At 36.1% G+C, this 20,329-nt stretch overlaps 1 protein-coding gene and 1 pseudogene across 2 annotated transcripts in view; both read left to right on the top strand.

The window, feature by feature from the left end:
• Meikin (meiotic kinetochore factor) overlaps positions 1–20,329 on the top strand; it is an 86,649-nt gene that overhangs the window by 1,354 nt on the left and 64,966 nt on the right. For both annotated transcript variants that reach the window (XM_013507645.1, XM_013507640.1), the window contains exons 3-5: positions 675–735; positions 6,285–6,422; positions 12,542–12,661. In XM_013507645.1, the coding sequence (XP_013363099.1) occupies positions 675–735; positions 6,285–6,422; positions 12,542–12,661 (319 nt within the window). The remainder of the gene's footprint in view (positions 1–674; positions 736–6,284; positions 6,423–12,541; positions 12,662–20,329) is intronic.
• LOC106147169 lies at positions 13,552–14,383 on the top strand (annotated as a pseudogene).

Raw genomic sequence — 20,329 nt, 5'->3', positions numbered from 1 at the left:
TAGGTGAAAGGTAGCATGTTTTGTTTTCCACATCTTTGCTTATGAAGTTGGTACTTTTTTCTTAAGGTATTGGCTATTTTTATTTTTTTTCATGCGTGAAATATCTACACGTTATATATTTCCATATTTGTTTATGCATCTTTTAGTTTTAGTACTTTAGACTTATTTATCAACCTTTTATTTGCCTTAGATTTTAAAAATCCTTCTTAAATGATCAGAAAACGCCGTGTGTGGTGGCGCCTGCCTGTAATCCCAGCACTCAGGAGGTGGAGGCAGGAGGATCATTGCAAGTTTGAGATCAGCTTGGGCACAGGCTCCCAAAGTGAGCTGTAGGCCAGCCTGCACTACATAGTGAGACCCTGTCTCAAAAAAGACAAAAAAAAAAAAAATCAGAAAAATATTGAGCTTTATCTTTTACCAGTTTATCTCACAGCATTGAGTTAGCTAGTACAATGTGTTGTTAATTCCCAGGATATGTTCATAGTATTTTTATAATTATTTTTAGATTTACTATTAAGTAACAGGTTCTATCTGCGATCAGTTAGCTAAAAGAATATATTACAGGTATCAAACTGCTACGCAAAGGTGACATAGTTTTCATTCTCCAAATAGCCAATGTGATATGAAAATAGTCAACCTCATAATTTTTGCTCTATCTTTCTTATTCCACATAGGAGTCAGTGACTAATGACCTCCAGGTTGACAGTAGTTCATCAAATAGTGAGCTAGTATCAGGTAAGACTATCAGATTGAATTCCCTTGGCTTTCTCTTCCCTCCAAACATAAGCATCCATGGGTATCTCTTTACAGCTTTCCATTTCAGTGGAAGAGGTGTCTTTACCCTAGTCCAATGTGAACTCTGACCATGCTCTAGTCCTCATCCTCAAAACCTATAAACACACACTAGTAAATGTGAAATTATAGTTATAATGGGTATTACAAAGGAGAGACTGACTTGAATATAATTCATTGAATTTAGCTAGAGAGATTAGGGAATGTTTCATGAGAGAATGGCAACTGAACTGAGATCTGAAAAAGAGTAGAAATTATACAAAGAGACGAGTGAAGAGAAATCCAGACAGGGAGAACAGTATGTGCAGAAACTTAACTGTGGGAATAGTCATTCCATGTTGAGTGAAAGAAGGCCAGTATGACTGAAGCACAGAGAGTAGCAGAAATGTGATTCTAAGACAAGATCAGACAGCCAGGTAGAGGCTTTGCATAACCTTGTAGTTCATGGTTTTAGCGGTACTGATGTTTATCCTTGGAGCAGAAGGAAGCTATTAAAGTCTTTCAGATATGATCCATTTACTTCCAAGCTATGAGTGCGTTTAAGATGACTAGCAATGCCAAACAGGCAGGTGTTATAGAAGCCTAATGATAGGAATTTTTGAGCCATCCACATATTGGTACAATTGAAGTTACTTTTGAAAACAAGAAAGAATGTTATTTGCACACCAGAAAGACAAAGGCTTAAAAGCACATGCGATTGAATTGATAAATATATCAAAAGCGGAGGCAAGAGTCACGCCAAAAAACTGTAATAAAGAGGCCCTGAAGGAATTCTCAAGATGATGGATTAAAAACTACCATTTGAAATACTTGGTCCCTTTTTCCTCATCCCCTTCTTATATTAGAAACACTGGCAGCTACCAGTACCTGCTACTAGAATAAAAACTGAGAACTATTCCCAAGCAAAATAGAATATAGTAATTTTATAGCATATCGAAGAAATAATTTAGGATTTCATATTTATTGTGGAAGATTGAACATTAGCATTTATTCCTCCTTTTTGAAGATCCTCTAAAATAACAATAAAGGCATAAAAAAGTTGTGAATCCATAGATAAGGAAGAGATAAAAGGGGTTGGAGTCTAGGAGATAGATAGATGGATTATAATTGATTTAACCTCAGAGGCTGAAAGCTTGATTCCTAGAGAAGGGACAAACCAAGAAGCAAACTGACTCAGACTTTAGGAATTAGAGGCATCACATACTCCTGAAGAAATGAGTGACAGTATTGAAAATAAGGCTTTTGGAAATCTTTACAAGTGACAGTTAAGTGCTTTGATCCACACTTGTAGTAAAGTACCTACCCTGCTGCCCACCCCAGGACTCCAAGGACATTGAAGTAAAAAGACTGGACTCAGATGCTGCATACTGCTCAAGGCCAGAGTACTATATTGAAAACTAGTACTGGCAAGAAGGGAAGGGAATTAATTGAAAGTCTGTATACTTAGTGGTGAAGCCCCTGTGCCCCTTGTCCCTCTCAAGCAGAGAGGGAGACCTATATTGTCGCATTAATGGCCTGCTCCCTAAGTATCCTTTACTAAGCTCAGCTTTTCCTAGGCCGCATTTATGATGCCATTTTAGTACCTAATTTTTAACATTAAAAAATTACCAGACACTTGAAGTAAACATTTAAAATAAAAGAGATACTAAATAAAAAGAAACTTGAAGGACACAGACAATGAAAAACATAATTTTGTTAATGTACTCAAGGTAACAGGAAAATGTTTCCAGGGAACAAGCGCGGGCTATTGTAAAAAGAAGCAGTCAGAGAACAAAAATAATTTTTTAAAACTTAAAATATAAAATAAAAAATAAAATATTCCATCGAATTAGACAATAAATTTAAGGAAATAATCCAGACAATTGAACACTTTTTTGTACTGGGAATCAAACTCAGTTTCTCATGTTTGCCAGGCAGGCACTGTGCCACTGAGCTACATTCCTAGCCTCCAGACAATTGAACAGATATCAAAGAGAAGGTAAAAATAGTGGCAGTGATGGCACAATTATGTGAATATATACAAAAGCCATTGAATTTTACTATAAAAGGTTGAGTTAAGTGGCATGTGAGTTGTCTAAATAAAACTATTATTTTTAAAATAAAAATAATTAGGTGAGTCTAAGAATTCTAACATAGTTTTAGAATTCTAAAAATAGTAATTCCCAACATTATAGACTAAATACAAAGGAAATTATTGAACACATGAAACCAGCAATGTTTTTAGAATTAAATATAGTCAAGAGCATACATATTGAGAAACATTTAAGATGCTGCACACTAGGAATGGAGATATGGAGATCCAAGTTCAGATGGTATAAACTATTTGTGCTATTGCCATACATAAAAAAGACCCATACCAAGGTACAACATTGTATACTTTGAAAATCCTCAGTAAAAGAAGTCCTTTGTTCTCCTAGAGAAGAAGAAATCAGTTGCAAATAAGCAATCAAGAGTATCATGACATTGAGCTGGGCACATAATTGTAATTCCAATACTCTGGAAGGTTGAGGCAGGATAATCACAATCACAAGTTCAAGTCCTATCTGGGCAACTTAGCAAGACCCTGTGTCAAAAAATAAAAAAGGCTTGGCATGTAGCTAACAGTAGAGCAGCCCTAAAAAAAATACATATATGTAAAACTTTGGATTGTTATCTGAAAAGCCGTTCCAAGAAGCTAGAACATGGTGGGGGAGGCATTTAAAATTCTGGAGAAAACTGATTTTGCAGAGGTAGGATGGAACTCCCACCCAAAATTTGATTTGGATTTCAAGACTGATATGTCATCTACACACCAAGATGGTATGGAAATATTTATTATTCATACAATTAAAAGAAATGGCTCCTATGCAATCCTGAAAATACTTGAGAAGGCAGAGAAAGGAGACTGGCCTGGGGTTCTTATGGTGGTTAACTGGTGGGACTGGGCTGTGCTTTGAACTTAGAACCACCAAAAGGTGGAGCACTAGGGGTTTTTTTGTCAGCTTGCCCAGCTGTAGGATGGAAGGTGAAAAGGGAAAAGTGAGGTTTAAAAGCTGTCATACACCAAAAAATGGAATCAGTTTCTTGAACATAATAATCTAGAATTCTGTACCAAACCAAACTGTCATTCAAGTGTGAAGATAATGTAAAGGAAATGCTTGATAAAAAGACAAAAACAACAACAAGAAAGTAAGTATTAGATTTCTGTACCTTTTCTCTGAAAATGAAGAAAATGCTCCAAGGAAAGCAGGGAGCAAATTAATAAAGAAGAAATCATGGGATCCAAAAATCAAAGGTTTTAATATAGGAAATATGTGAAAGAATTTGTTAGGATAGTGATAAAGGAAAATAAAAAGACATCTGTAGCCTATTGAGATTTAGCCTACCTAAATTTCCACAAGTAGATTAAGATCTCCAGTAGAAATACTTCTTTAACAGAGAAAAATAGAAAAAAATGTGGGCAGAGAAAGAAAGAGAAAAAGAGTAGAAGAGAAAGGAAAAAGAAAGAAGAGGGGGAGGCAGGGAAGAAATAATGTAGGGATAACCTGATGTTTTTTCAGATATAGAGAGGACATTTTATACTTTTGCAAAACAAATGAAGTAGTGATAAGTGCTTAGAAAACTAATTTTAAAATTAGGTAATGAATTACTCAAAGGAAAAAACTAGTGACAGTAGGTTATGAGTGTAGCTTATAGTATCTCAGTCAGCTGAATACATTTGAGCAGTCATAATAATAGAAATGTTGAATACACTTAATTTAGAAATATGAAGGAGGGGCTGGGGATTAGCTCAGCGGCACAGTGCCTACCTGGCAAGCGCAAGGTCGTGAGTTCGATTCTCAGTACCAGAAGAAAAAAACAAACAAACAAAAAAATAGGAAGGAGGTGAAAGAAAGGTTAAAAATCATAGTCTCTAGAAACTAGAGACAATAGGAACTAGGGAATTATAATGGAAAGCTGTGAGATAAGAGACTGCAGTTTTTGTTGTAAGCTTTGTAGAACTAGTTGGTGTTTAAAACATGTATATGCTGAAAATTACAGTATAATTTGATAAAAGCACATTTACATTTCTAACTTGTAATGCCAGGAACAACTTTGTACTCATACAACATAAATTTTTTTTTTCTCTGCCTAATTACCTAGATGGTCAATGTAGGGCTTTGCTTGTTCCTGAGCCTGATTTGAGTCCTGGAACTTGGTGGAAAGGATTGCTATGATGTGAATGGTATTCAAGAAATTTTGAGAGGTGAAAGGCAAGGCAGATACAACAACATAAGTGGGAAGGGTGAAGGCAGAATGGGATGTGAAAAGGTAGCAAGGGTAGAGACAGTTCACTTTAAGGCACTGGTGGCAAACCTGTGGCAAACGTTATTGTGTTTTTAAGACAAAATATGTTAATGTATGAGTTGTTTTTTCTAAACTAAAACTTCATAATTCAGGTTTCATTGCAGTGTTGGCACTTTGCAATGAGTAAGCACGTTTTGGGTTGCCATTTGGGCACTTGGTCTCCAAAAGGTTTGCCATCACTGCTTTGGGGCATTTAGGTAGAGGTAGCAAAGGATGCTTACAAAAATAACCTACCTCTGACAAGTGAGAAGGTTTTCTTTTTTTTTTTTTTCCGGTACCAGGAACTGAACCCATGGCCTCACACTTGCCAGGCAGGCACTGTGCAGCTGAGCTAACTCCCCCGCCCCAAGGTTTTCATTTTTAACAGAGGGGTTGGACTAGAAGAAAAAGTTGTAGTAAGATGTGGGACCAAGGGTTAGTTTTAGGGTTTACTTTAAGGGCTGTGATCCATTTAATTTTTTATATGATGGACAGTGTGATTGTAAATTTTTGTTCTGTTTTGCACATAGATAACCAGTTATTCTAGCACAGTTTGTATAAAAGGTTATCCTTCCTCTACTAAATTGCCTTTACATCTTAATCAAAAATCAATTGCTCACATACGTGTGAGTCTAACACTGGTCTATCTGTTCAGTTCCTTTGATCTGTTTATTTGTGTAGGCTCATTGTTTTTTTTGAATGAAATAACTAGACTCACCTTTTCCTTTCCTTACCTGGTTAGCTCACAATTAGTGAATCACTTATGTAGGAACTTGAATTTTTGAACTAAGAATCACAATTGAACCAAAAGAAAATGAGTGAATCATAAAACTTTTAAAAACAATGGAAGAAGATTATAATGCATTTTATTAAAAATCAAAACAATTATTTTCAGGGGCTGGAAGTTTAGCTCAGTGGCACAGCACCTGCCTGGCAAGTGCAAGGTCGTGAGTTTGATTCTGTTACGGGAAAAAAACCAAAAAAAGCAAAAAACAAAAAGAAATTATTTTCTAAGATTCAAATAAAATAATTTGTGATATGATACCTTTACAGCTGTATGTAGAAGCAGTTTTTACACCTTAGAATACAGCTGCATGTACCTTTCTATAAATTTGAATTCTTATTGTTTCAAGTCTGTATTCTATTGAGATACTTTACCCTTTCCATTTGTTTTTTTCATATTATAGGATCAAGTTTACAACATGATACTTCCAGTTCTCTTCTGAGCTATTCAGCAACCGAGTCTTATACAGAATACAACAGTGTTGAAGAAAATTTAAGTAGCTTCTCGTCACCTGAGCTGTTCAGAGGATCAAGTTATTTGGGTGAGAATATAATTTCAATCTTAATTTGCCTCATTATATAAATTGTTCTTTTGTCTACAAATTCTCCAATGAGAAAATGTTCTTTTGAAAAAAACATACTTCTCTTCTTTACTGGCACTTCCTTCCCCTGACCATTACCACTGCGTTCCATGTGTAGTCATACAGAACTACAGAGCAATTGCCCGCAGGTTAGAGAAGGATGAAAAAATGTCATTTAGCACTTATATATAATACACATCCAATTATTAATCCACTTTTGTATATAATGAATATAACCCTCAGCTCTTGCCCTGAGCTGTGGGTCATATTTTACTCCATGTACTTCTCTTAGTTTTCTGCATATAACTTAAATATTAACTGGTCACATCTACAAATTAATAGTCTACCATTTATTATACCTATAAATAGAGTATTTGTTGGTAATGACAAACTGAATGCATACTTTACAACTTTCTGCAGTAGCAATAAAGGGATTCTTCATTTCTTCTTTTTAAAAAAATAAATCCATAAGGACAAAGTAAATATGAAAGAAGAAAACATAGTTTAGAAAGCTAGAGATCAGCTGGTTTGATGGAGCAGAAAGATGAATCCTAAATTAACAATGTGAATATTACACAAATAAACCAGTTTACACCATAGTATCCCAGAAAAATCTTAAAATTTGGCTGCACCAAATACTTGTAAAAAGATATGTCAAGAACATGGCAGGTGTGATGGTTGCTTCTTTTGTACTCAAACAGAACCTCTAGACTTACTGTTTGGGATGTTTTGAAAAGGACTGTGACCTAGAAGATGCTAGGCACTATTGATAGCAGGGATGTGGTAAGATTTTGAAATATTGGTCCCAATTACTCATTTTCCTATAGTAATTTTATAATTTTTTGTCTTTGGGGGTGGCTGAGTAATTTGCTTTGGGCAATAGGATGTCAGTGAACAAAAGAAAAGCTTTGAAGTATGCTTAAATGGAAGGATTATCCTATTATACTTAGGCCATCGTTATGAGAAAAATATATCTTAATTAGCTTCTACTCCTCTTGAAAGACCCCAGAATGAGAATTACAAAGAAGATCAACCCTAGACGACCTGCTAACTCCTCTAGATGTACTGCAGACCTGTAACTTGAAGCAGAGCTGCCTGAGCCAACCAATAGACATAGAACAGTAACTAGACGCTTTTTGTTTTGAGCCACTGAGATTTGGGGGTTGCTTACAGCAAAGGTTGGCTGGTGTAGTTATGTACTAAGCACAAAGGAGAAAGATTTAAATTAAACCCCAAATCCTAGTTGTGGGGACTGCTCCTATTCCCACCTGACCCAACACCTCATTTCTCTGCTCAGCTTCCAGAATACTGGCATCCAAACATGAACCTGCTAAACAGAAAAATGGAAGATTATTTTCTGAAGAACATGAGCAGTCCAAAATAAAGTATCTGAAGACACTGGCCTTCATAGTCCTTCAATGAAACTGCCCACTCAGAACAGTACAGTGAAGCCAACTATATGACAAGGCCTATATAGGCCATGAGGATTACACTTAGCCTTTTAGGTCTCCCTTTTAAATGCGGTCAAAGATCCAAGGGTCACCAGAAAATGATTCTTTAATGTTAGAAAATCCTCTAACATTAAAAATAGAAACCAAAACAAAATATAGTATGGGAATGATGTCAGCAAGGTGTCAGCATAGCAATCCTTGGACTTTCTTTCTCCCCATGAATACACTGATTCAACAGCAGCTCAAGGTATAATTCTGTTTCTGAGAAATCCATAAACCAGTAGAAGGGCTACTACACCCTAACCAAGCATAAAACTAGCCACCTTAAAGTCAGTAGGAAAGTTTAAGATACCACATTACTATATAACACCTACCCCTGGCACAACATTGTGTAATTGGTAGGAAATTCTTCCTAAGGGTTGTGTGGAGGAAGGGACTCGATCATATACCTAGTGTTCTGAATTTTCTGAGAGATACCTGAGGGACTGACTTCTTGTTTTGTTTCTGAGAAACAAACCAACTAAGTCTAGTATGAAAGTATTTGCCATAGCCCCACTACTCAACTCAGTGCAGAGTGAGTAGGCAAAAAACCCCAGATCCCACATTACCCCTGGGAGGGGAAGAGTTGGACTGTGTGTCCAATATTCTTTTCTAAGGATTTTCCATGGGACTGCTGCTCTCTCATCTGACTCAGAGCACTGACATGACCTAACATGCTCTACATGACTGAGGATTGCTAAGAACAAAGAGCTACTATTTGACTCAGTTATACCATTCCTTGGTATATGACTTAAGGAATTAAAGTCAGCATACTATAGCAATACCTGCTGTGTTTATTGCAGCACAACTCATAATAGCCAAAAGATGAAACCAGCCAAGGTTCCCTTCAGCAGATGAATGGATAAAGAAAACGTATATATAATACAGTGGAATATTATTCAGCCATAAAGAAGAGTGAAATTTTGTCATTTGTAGGAAAATGGATAGAGATCATTAGGACCCTAGGAAGCCAAAAAAATCTTGTGAAAGGATAAAGCAAGGGCTGGGGATTTAGCTCAGTGGCACAGCGCCTGCCTGGCAAGCGCAACGTCGTGAGTTTGATCCTGGTACTGGAAAAAAAAAAGGATAAAGCAGGAGTACTACATTTCTTGATTTCAAAATATAATGCAAAGATACAGTAATTAAAACACTATGTTAGGGCCAGGGATATAGCTCTGCAGCACAAGCACCTGCCTGGCAAGCACAAGGTGCTGAGATCAATTTCTGGTGCCAAAAAACAAAACAAAACAAAACAAAACAAAACAAAACAAAACAAAACACTATGTTACTATCATTCTGTCATCAAAACAATATGGCAAAGACATACACCAATAGAACAGAATAGAAAGCCAAGAACTAATACTGTGCATATGTAGTCCGCAAATCTTTGACAGAGCTAGGACTACACAATGAGGAAAAGATAACCTTTTCCACAAATGCTGTTAGTAGATCATACATCTATATGCAGAAGGATGAAATTAGACCTTTACGCCATATATGAGAGTCAAGTGAAAATGGATTAAAGACTAAAATATTAAACTTGAAACTGTAAAACTCCTAAAAAATAGTGGAAAAGTGACATTTTTCTTAGCAATGATTTTTTTTGGATGTGACACCAAAAGTATTGGTAATAAAAACAAAAATAGACAAGTAGTACTATATAAAACTAAAAAGCATTTTCACTGCAAAGAATCAATAGTAAAAATGACAAACTACAGAATTAGAGGAGATATTTGTAGTCTATCAGATAAAGTGATTAAAATATATACGGAACTTCTATAACTCAAGAGCAAAGCAAAACAAAATCAATAACCTAATAAAAATGGGCAAAGAACTTTGATACACATTTCTCTGAAGATATAGAAATGGCAAACAAGTATGTAAAAAAACTGCTCAGCATTATTAATCGTCAGGAACATGCAAATCAGAACCACAGTGAGATAACATCTCACACATGTTAAATGGTTACTAAAAAAAAAGATAAGTGAAAGCAAGCATGTGGATAAAATATAGCCCTTGTTCACTGTTGACAGGAATGTGAAATTGTGCAGCCGCTATAAAAAACTGAAAGTTTTTTAAAAGTTAAAAATAAAATAACTGTGATTGAGTAATCCCCTTATTATTTATTCAGAATAAAGTCAGGATCTCAAAGAACGGCACTTCCATGTTCATTACAGCATTATCCACAATGGCCAAGATAAAAAAACAACCTAAACGTGTATGAACAGATGAGTAAAGTAGAATATACACATAAATGGAATTTTATTCAGCTCAAAAGAAGAAATCTTGCCATTTGTGAAAACATGGATGAAACTTAAAGACATTATGCTAAGTGAAATAATAATATAATCATAGAAGGATACATACTGTGTAATTCCACTTATAAGAAGTATCTATAATTGTCAAAATCATAGAAGCAGAGAATAGAATAGTGGTTGATGGGAGCTGGTGGGAGGGGAAAACGAGTTATGTTTTAGTTACTTTCCCCTTCCTGAGACACAACACTCAACACCCACGGCTTAAGGAAGGAGAGGTTTATTTTAGTTCAGATTTTCAATCCATGGACAGCTGGCTTCAAGGCAGAAACAGCATGGTGGGAGAGCCCAGCAGAAGAAAGCTTCCCACATCATGGTAGCTAGGAAGCAGAAGGTGAAGGGAAAGATCGGGGAGGGAAATATACCCTTCCAGGTCATGCCCCCAGTGACCCACCTCCAACCAGGCTCTACCTCCTAACATAAGTCAGGTATAATACCCTCACAATCCAGTCACCTTCCAAAACCCCAGCCTCTGAACGTATGTGCCTTTTAAGGATTTTCTAGATCTAAACCATAGCAAGTTGCTATTCGGCAGCCATTGAGTTTCAAATATGTGAGATGACTAAGTTCTAGAGATCTACTATATAACACTGTGCCTATAGCAAATAATAATGTATTGTACACTCAAAATTTTGCCTAAAAGATAGATCTCACATTAAGTACTCTAACTACAGTAAAATCTATTTAAAAATTTAAGAAAGGAGTCAAGCAAAAAATAGAAATGACAAAAGAGAGGAAAATATTTTTAAAGTCTTTACTGAGATAAGAAAATATGTAGTGCATTAATTAAATAGTAATAGGATTCTATTATCCAGGGAATATTCCAGTAATTAAATGCAATAGCAGAATGGAAAACTGAGTGAAAGGATTAGAAGGAAAGTTGAAATTTCCCAGAAAAAAGAAGAAAAATAATGAAAAAAGAAACTTGGAAGAGAAAAATACATTGAAAGGAATGGTATATACAGTCTAGCATCAGATAATAGGAGTTCCAGGAATAGTTCATTTATTTTTTTTTAAGGAACATATGAATTTTTATTTTATTTATTTATTTATTTAGTCTTTTTTTTTTTTTTTTCCCAGTACCAGAAATCAAAGTCATGACCTTGTGCTTGCCAGGCAGGCACTGTGCCGCTGAGCTAAATCCCCAGCCCTAGGAATAGTTCATTTAAAAAGAGGAAAAAATTATCAAAGAAATAATTCAAGAGCATGGAGCTACATAACGTGCATTTGTGGGTTAAAACAACCACAGTGTGTCCAGAGCACAATATGAAACAAGGTACAATATTATGAAACTTCAGAACACTGAAGTAAACAAAATAAGTCATACAGTATGTGAGAGTTTGGGATTAAATGAAAAATATATAGAAAACTAAACCAGCAGAGGGAGAAAAGACTTCAGGAAAAACAAAAGGTGGTCATGGTATACCATAAGTATAAGTAGTATTTTTATAATATTTTATCATAATATTTACATTGAATAGCAATCTAAATATGTGATATAACAGTATGGGGATAGTGGGAGAGCAGGAAGAGTGAGGATAAGGGGATATGAGAAGGAATAATGAAAAGTCAGTAGAAAGGTTAAAGCCAGTATCAAGTAATAGCAGTTTAAATGTGTTACTTAGTGATATGATACTTAATGGGATATAGAAGTATAGCACGTAAAAGATGAGTGTCTGTAGTTACATGCATATTGTCTGTCCCTTAGATCAGTATCAGTCATTGTCATCTTCTTTCTTCTTCTTTTGGGGTACTGAGGATTGAGCTGTATCCCTAGAACATTTTATTTTTATTTTGAGACAGGGTCTTGCTAAGTTGCACATGCTGTGCTCAAACTTTGGATCCCCCGACTCAGCTACCCAGAGTGCTAGGATTGTGGTTTTACACCACCATGCCCAGTAGATCAGTAATCTTTGTTGTTTTTTTTTTTGTTTTTTTTTTTTTTGCTTTTTCTCCGGTACCGGGAACCGAACTCACAACCTTGTGCTTGCCAGGCAGGCGCTTTGCCGCTGAGCTAAATCCCCAGCCCCTAGATCAGTAATCTTAATGGAGTAAGAATTTAGGGAGAAAGACGAAGGTAAAGAACTGGAATAGGCTATAGATTATTTCTTATCTTGATGCCATCAAATCTTGCCTTTTGTTCTGTTTCATCCAAAAGTTTCAGTTACTATAGTTTGGTATGGGCTTGGGCCCCTAAGTAAAGGTGGCAAAGCTAACCTGCTGCTTACAGGCTGTTTAAAGTTTTATACCATTTCTTTCCCCCTTGCTCTTTTAGATTGGGAGTGTCCCAAATTGACAGAACATGTGCAATGCAAGAATTCCACCCTTCTGGACACCAGTAAAGCAGTAGGAATAGAAAAGGTGTCAGAGTTTTCAAACCTCTCTGCAATTTTGGGTGAGTTTTTACGTTCATTTTTCTCATGGCATAGGAGAAAAATCTCACTTGTGTTGCAAAAACAAAATATTTTTTTCTCTTAAATGATTTCTGAGCTAAGTTCATAAACTGGGATCACCCGTGGCTACAAATACTATCTAATAGTTTAAGTATATATGGATTGGGAAACATCAGCAAGAAAATATGACAAGGACAAGCCAGTATGTATCAGTTATAACCATCAATGTAAATGGCCTCAATTCACAAATCAAAAGAAACAAATTGACAGAATGGATCCATAAACAAGATCCAACAACAGGCTGTGTTCAAGAAATATGTTTAACTCAAAAAGAAATTCATAGACTGAAAGTCAAAGGATGGAGAACAATACTCTATGCAACAGGAACCCAGAAAAAAACAGGGGTAGCTTTCTGTTTGCAGACAATGTGAACTTCAAGCCAAGACTGATCAAAAGAGATAAAGAAGGTTACTACATACTTGTTAAGGGAAAACTCCAAGAAGAAGAGGTAATAATTATAAATATATACACACCAAATACAGGTGTACTTAACTATATAAGTACATATGGGTTACATTTTGATAACTTTTAATTTTGGACTAATTTTAAACTTACCGAAAAATTATGAAAGCAGTACAGAGGTTTCCCCTATGCTTTTCACCCAGCTTTTGCCAATGTTATCTTACATAACCTTGGTAGTTAGACTAGTAATAAGAGTAGTAAGTGGACCCCAGAGAGCCTTAAGCAGGCCCATGGCCACCCACCTAGTTATCGTCATACCCTGGGAGAAGCCGCATCTGCCACAGGTAAGGCAAGACCCAGCAGCTAAGTACTGCCCTCGCCCTCAGCACTGCTGCCATCAAGCCTGGCAAACTACAGTGCAGGCAGCCTCATGTTAATACCACCTGCCAGTGGGGATGAAAAAGTGATCACAAGGAAGGTTTTGGGAATAGTAAAATGGTTTGATATAAAAAATGGCTTCATCAACAGAAATGACACCAAGGAAGAGGTATTTGTATACCAGGTTGCCATAAAGAGTAACCTCAGGAAGTACCTTCCCAGTATAGGGGGTGGAGAGACTGTGGAGTATGATGTTGTTGAAGGAAAAGAGAGTGCAGAGGCAGCAAATGTTGCAGGTCCTGTGGAGTTCCAGTTCAAGGCAGTAAATGTGCAGCCCACCAGAACCATTATAGACACTATTCGTGGTGTAGTGATCCTCCACACAGTCACTGACAGGAAAACCAGAATAGTAAGAGTGGAGGAAAGAAGAAGGTGTCTGATAGCACTCCCCAGGCCAGGCCTAACAACTCAGGTCACACCACAGGCAAAGCTTCCAAGATTACTATATGTGGAGACCCTGTGTGTCTCAACAGTATTCCAGTCCTCCTGTGCAGGGAGAAGCAATGGATGGTGCTGGCAGCCAAGGGACAAGAGAACAAAGTAGACCATTGAGAAAGAATATAGGTCAAGGTTATAGACCATGATTCCACGGGGCCCTCCTCCCCCAAAGACAGCCTAGAGAGGATGGCAATGAAGGGGTTAAGAAAAATCAAGGAGGTGAAACCTAAGATCAGCAACAACCAACTTCGATTATCAGTGTCCAACTTCAATTGTCAATACAGACACCCAGAAATCCCCAAACCCCAAGATGACAAAGAGTCAAAGCAGCTGATCCACTGCAGAATTCATCTGTTCCAGAAGCTGAGGGTAGTGGGACAGAGTGAGTGCTGTCTACCATCACCTGGTTTAGGCATCTAGCAAGAACAAATGAATATGAAAGTCTAGCAATAAGAAATGAACAAAAGATTGGCACTGAAAACCTTAAGCCTTTTGGCTGTTGACTGGATAACTAGAACTAACTGCATTATGTACACAGCAGAGTGTTTTTCTTTTACCTAAAGATGTCTGTTTTCGGTAATGACAAACATTTTTTTAAGTCTGCTTTTTTCAGTACACCTTTACAGATTCTTAAATTGTTTCATATCTGGTCAACTTGAGAGTTTTAAAAACTTCATTTTAAGAATTTGTAATTAAAGTTTACAACTTGATTTTTTCAAAAAAGCCAGCAAACTGCAAGCACCTTTTAATAAAGATCTTAAATTGTCAAGAAATGTTATTATTAACATAAAATTATTAACAAAATTATAGATCTTATTCAAATTTCACTTTTTTTTCACTAATGTCTTTTTCTCTATTTTAGGATCCTAATTAGGATCCTGTGTTTTTTTTTTTTTTAATTTAAAAGAGTAAAAGAAGGATAACATAATAATAGGGGGGGCTTACCAAATGGGTCCTGTGTTGTGTTTATTATTTCTACTTAGTCTCCTCCAGTCTGTAATAGCTCCTCAGATGTTCATAATCTGGCCATTTTTGAAGTTTACTAATCACTTATTTTGTAGAATGTCCCTCAGTTTGGATTTGTCTTGATATTTTCTCATGATTGGAATGAGGTTATGCTAAATGTGGTTTTTGCTAAAAGCACTGCAGAAATGATATCCTTTTTGTTACTTACTTATTTATTTAGTTCTAGAATATGCATTATTTCAGATGCCAGGCTCCTGTGAGAAACATTCACTACATAGATTACAGCATTTATATACAGTTCATTTTGTATTTAGTATTACATTGTCTGGTCAAAATACTATTTCCCATAGTCACATAGATTAGTTCTTCTCCCCCGCCCCCCTGCTTCAGTGTGTGATGTGTTATTTGCTTCTGAAGTATATTTTCTTTTTTTTTTTTTTTCTCCGGTATCAGGAACTGAACTCACGACCTTGCGCTTGCCAGGCAGGCGCTTTGCCGCTGAGCTAAATCCCCAGCCCCTGAAGTATATTTTCATTTGTTACTGTTGAATTCACTTTTGGGTGAACCTGTCCTGTTTTGTTTTGTTTTGTTTTGCTTATTTATTCAGAAGGTATGTGAAATATTACTGTGATTCGAAGAGTCATAGCCATACAAAAGATATTGCTAGAAAATTATCACTTACTGTTTAGTCTTTCTGCTACGCTTACCCCATTCTCTTTTTTCTATCTGCTACCTACTTTTATAAGTAATTTTTTTAGTTTCTAGTTTATCCTCTATATTTCTTTTGGACAAATGAGCAGATACCTATGTATTCTCCTATATACTTCTTTTTTAACATGAAGGATAGCGTACTATATAACTATTCTTTTTTACTTTGCCTCTCTGCTTAGCAATATGTACTAGAAAATTCTCTGTATGGGTTTATAGAGCTCTTTCTTACAGTAGTCGTCCACTGTGTGGATATATCTTTATTTATGCATCCACACTCCCATAAATTGGACTTTTAGGTTCCTATGTCAGTATTTTCTAAGCTTACGATGTATTAACTAAACTTATGATGTATTTTTTCCATCTTATTGGTGCTGTATTTCCAAGGCAGATTCATAGAGGCAAGATGGCTGGGTCAAATCGTTTGTGGCTATATAGATATATTGAATATTGCCCAATTTTCTACCGGAGTTATACACTTCCATTCATATAAGCAGTGTAGCCTAAACAACGTGATTGACTCTCCATATCCTTTTGGTAGGATATGTTGTCATATTTTAATGTTTTGCCACCCTAATAGGAAAGAAATGGTACCTCTTTATCTCTTCATTACTTGAATTTGTGTTTCCCTGATTATATGAATTTAAACATTTTTATATGTTTGAGGGCCATTTTAATTTTCTTTCTTTGTGAATTTTCTCTTTATTCATTTTCCTATTTCCTACTATTTTTACATCTAGCTTTTTATGCCCTACCTTTTTTTTTCAGTGATATTGGAATCAAATTCAGGGGTTTAAAGATGTTAGGCAAATAATCTACTTCCGAGCTATATACCTCCAGCCCCATCCTCAATTTTAAGAGTTATACATTAGGAATATTAACCTCCTGTCCATGGTATAGAGATAATAAATTTATATATTTGAACGAATTTGTGAACATTTTCTCACAGTTTGTTGTCTTTTTTTTATGATGCTATTTGCCAAGCCAAAAAAAGTATTTATATTGAGTTATTTTCCTCCTATAGTAGAGTAGTCCATGGTAGTGCAGCCCCTCAGTAATAGCACCAAGATACCAGGCTCTTTATATTTTTCTGCTATTAAGTGTTGGCTCATTACCCTATAGGTAGAAGTCTCTAGGCTTCACAGCAATATTTCTTGTGAAAAGAATGTGAGAGACCAGTAGTACCCATGTATATTTCCTTTTATCAGAAGAGTAAAAGCTTCCTCAGAAATTCTCCAGCAGACTTTTATTTGGATCTGTTGGCCAGAACTGGATCAGATACCTACCAGAGAGGTTGAGAAGTTTCTGTATCCTTAGTTCTGTTCCATTGAGCAATGTATCTGTTTTTGTCCCAGTACCATGCCATTTTTATCACTACTGTATTGCTTTGTAGTAGAGCTTGGATCAGATATTCCTAGGCCTCCTGCTTCATTCTTGTTAGCCAAAATTGCTTTTGCTATTCTGGGTCTCTTCTGGTTCCATATGAACTTTAGGATTATTTTATCCAGATCTGTAAAGTGTGCTGTTGGTATTTTGATTGGGAATGCATTGACTCCATATAACAGATTTGGGAATATGACCATTTTGACAATATCAGTTCTGCCTATCCAGGAGCAAGGGACATCTTTCCATTTTCTGATGTCTTCTTTAATCTCTTTTTTCAGAGTATTCTACTTTTCTTTGTAGAGATCATTCACTTGCATGGTTAGGTTAATTCCTAGGTATTTCATTTTTCTTGAAGCTACTATGAATGGTATTTTCATCATTTCCTTCTTATCTAGTACATTATTGGTGTATACAAATGCTAATGATTTTTCTGTGTTGATCGTGTATGCTGCTACATTGCTGAATTTGGTTATTAATTCTAAGAGGTTTTTTGGTGATATTCTTTGGGTCTTCTATGTAGAGCATCATGTCATCTGTAAATAATGATAATTTAAGTTCTTCCTTTTCTGTATATATCCCTTTTATTTCTTTCTCTTGCCTAATTGCTCTGACTAATGTTTCAAGTACTGTGTTGAATAGAAGAGATGATAGTATGGGGCTGGGAATTTGGCTCAGCGGCAAAGCACCTGCCTGGCTAGTGCAAGGTCATGAGTTCCATTCCTGGTACCGGAAAAACAAACAAACAAACAAACAAAAAATAAGAGGTGATAGTAGGCATCCTTGTCTTGTTCCTGATTTTAGGAGGAGCACCTTTAGTTTTTCCCATTTAGTATGTTGCTGACCACTGGTTTGTCATATATAGCTTTTTGTCATATTCAGGTATGGTCCTTCTACACCTATTTTCTTCAGGGTTTTTATCATAAAGGGATATCGGATTTTGTTAAGCCTTTTCTGCATCTATTGATATGATCATATGTTTTTTTGCCTTGTTTCTGTTAATGTTGATATATTTATTGACATATGTATGTTGAACCGTCCTTGCATCCCTGGGATAAAACCTACTTGATCTTGATGTATGATCTTTTTGATATGCCTTGAATTCTATTTGCTAATATCTTGTTAAGGATTTTTGCATCTATGTTCATTAAGGAGATTGGCGTATAGTTTTCTTTTTAAGTTGGGTCTTTATCTGGTTTGGGGATCAGGGTAATACTGGCTTCCATAAATGAGGTTGAGAGCACTTCATCTCTTTCAACTTCTTTGAAGAGTTCAAGGAATATTGGAAATATAACATCCTTAAAAGTTTTGTAGAATTCAGCAGTGAATCCATCAGGTCCTGGGCTTTTTTTAGTTGGTAGATTTTTTATTACTGTGACAATTTCATTGCTTGTTATTGGGTTGTGAAGCATATTTATGTCTTCTTGGGTTAGTTTTGGTAGTTTATATGAGTCAAGGAATCTGTCCATTTCTTCAAAATCGTTATTGTTTTCTAGATTTCCATAGTGTCTGTTGTGATTTTATCTTTTTGATTTCTAATTGCATTGATGTGAGTCTTTTCTCTTTTTCTCTTGGTACATCTGGCTAGGGCCTTATCTATTTTATTTATTCACTTGAAAAAAAAGCTCTTAGCTGGGCGTGGTGGTGCACGCCTGTAATCCCAGCACTAGGGAGGCTGAGGCAGGAGGATCGTTGTGAGTTCAAGACCAGCCTGGGCTACAAAGTAAGCTCAAGGCCAACCTGAACTGCATAGCGAGACCCTGTCTCAAAAAAGACAAAAGACAAAAAAAAAAAAAAAAAAGAAAGAAAAAAGAAAAACGAGCTCTTCATTTCATTGATGTTTTTTAGTCTCAATTTCATTGATTTTACCCTCATTTTTATAATTTCCCTCCTTAATTTTGGTTAGGGGCTGGTTTGTTGTTTCTCAAGTATTTTAAGATTTCTCATAGGGTTGTCTATTTGAGCTTACCCTGTTTTCCTAATGAGCATTCATTGTGCTGAATTTTCCTCTTAGAACTGCCCTCACAGTATTCTAGAGGTTTCTGTAAGTTGTACCATCATTGTCATTAATTTCCAGAAATTTTTAAATTTCTTCTGGGACCTATTAGTTGTTTAGGAGTATATTGTTAATTTTCTAGGAGATTTTGCCTTTTCTGAAATTTCTTCTCTAGTTGATTTCTATTTTCATTGCACAGTGGTCTGACAGCACAGAGTGATTTCTATTCTTTTATTTTTACTTAAGCAGGCTTTGTGGGCTAGTATATGATTTATTGTGGCAAACTGTCAGGTGCTGCTGAAAAGAATGTATACTCTGTTGCAAAGCAGTAGAAGTCTCTGTATATATCCATTAAGTTTATATGTGCAGGGCTGTGGTTCAGCACTGAAACTCTTTTAATTTTTATTTTTGTTTAGTTGACCTATCTCTTTGTGGAAGTGGGGTGTTAAAGTCCCCTACTGTGATCGTGTTAGTATTCATTTGATCTTTTAATTTCAGCAGTTATTGTTTTATTAAGATAGGTGCTCCAGTATTCGGGGGAGCACCTATCTTAAAACATATATTCGGTGCATATATGTTTATCAATATTCGATAAACATATATTCGGTGCATATATGTTTATCAATGATGTCTCTTCTTGTTAGATTGTTCCCTTAACTAGTATGTAGTGGCTCTCTTTGTCTCTTCTAATCACTCTTAGCTTGAAGTATTTACCATGTCTGATATTGGAATTGCAACCTCTGCTTGTTTTGGGGGTCCTCGTGCATGCAATGTTGTTTTCTGTCCTTCAATTTTTTGCTTGTGAAAATCTTTTTGGGTTATATGGGTTTCTTGAATGCAACATATTGCTGGATTCTGTTTTGTGATCCAGTCTTCCAATCCATGTCTTTCAGTTGGACAGCTGAGGCTGTTAACATTGATAAATATTACTGAGCTGTGTTGGTTATTTACTGTCATTGCTTTTTTTTTTTTCTTTTTTTATGGCCTTTTTGAGTCAGGGTCTCCCTATGCAGTTCAGGCTGGCCTTGAGCTCACTTTGTAGCCCAGGTTGGTCTCGAACTCACAAGCATCCTCCTGCCTCAGCCTCCCTAGGGCTGGGATTGCAGGCATGCCCCACTACCCCCGGCTGTCATTGCTTTCTTTATCTGTTGGTGTATCCTGTGTTTTTCTTTTCCTGATATTTTTTCTTGCTGTTTATCCAGACTTCAGTAGTTTCCTCTGTGTTTTTAGCTGTGTCTGATTTGTTGTTTCTATCAAGAATACTTTAACTGTTTCTGTG

This window comes from Chinchilla lanigera, unplaced genomic scaffold (assembly GCF_000276665.1).
Source record: "Chinchilla lanigera isolate Chin_1 unplaced genomic scaffold, ChiLan1.0 scaffold00007, whole genome shotgun sequence".
Lineage (NCBI taxonomy): Eukaryota > Metazoa > Chordata > Mammalia > Rodentia > Chinchillidae > Chinchilla > Chinchilla lanigera.
The sequence above is the reverse complement of the archived record's forward strand: the minus strand, read 5'-3'. Positions and strand labels throughout refer to the sequence as shown.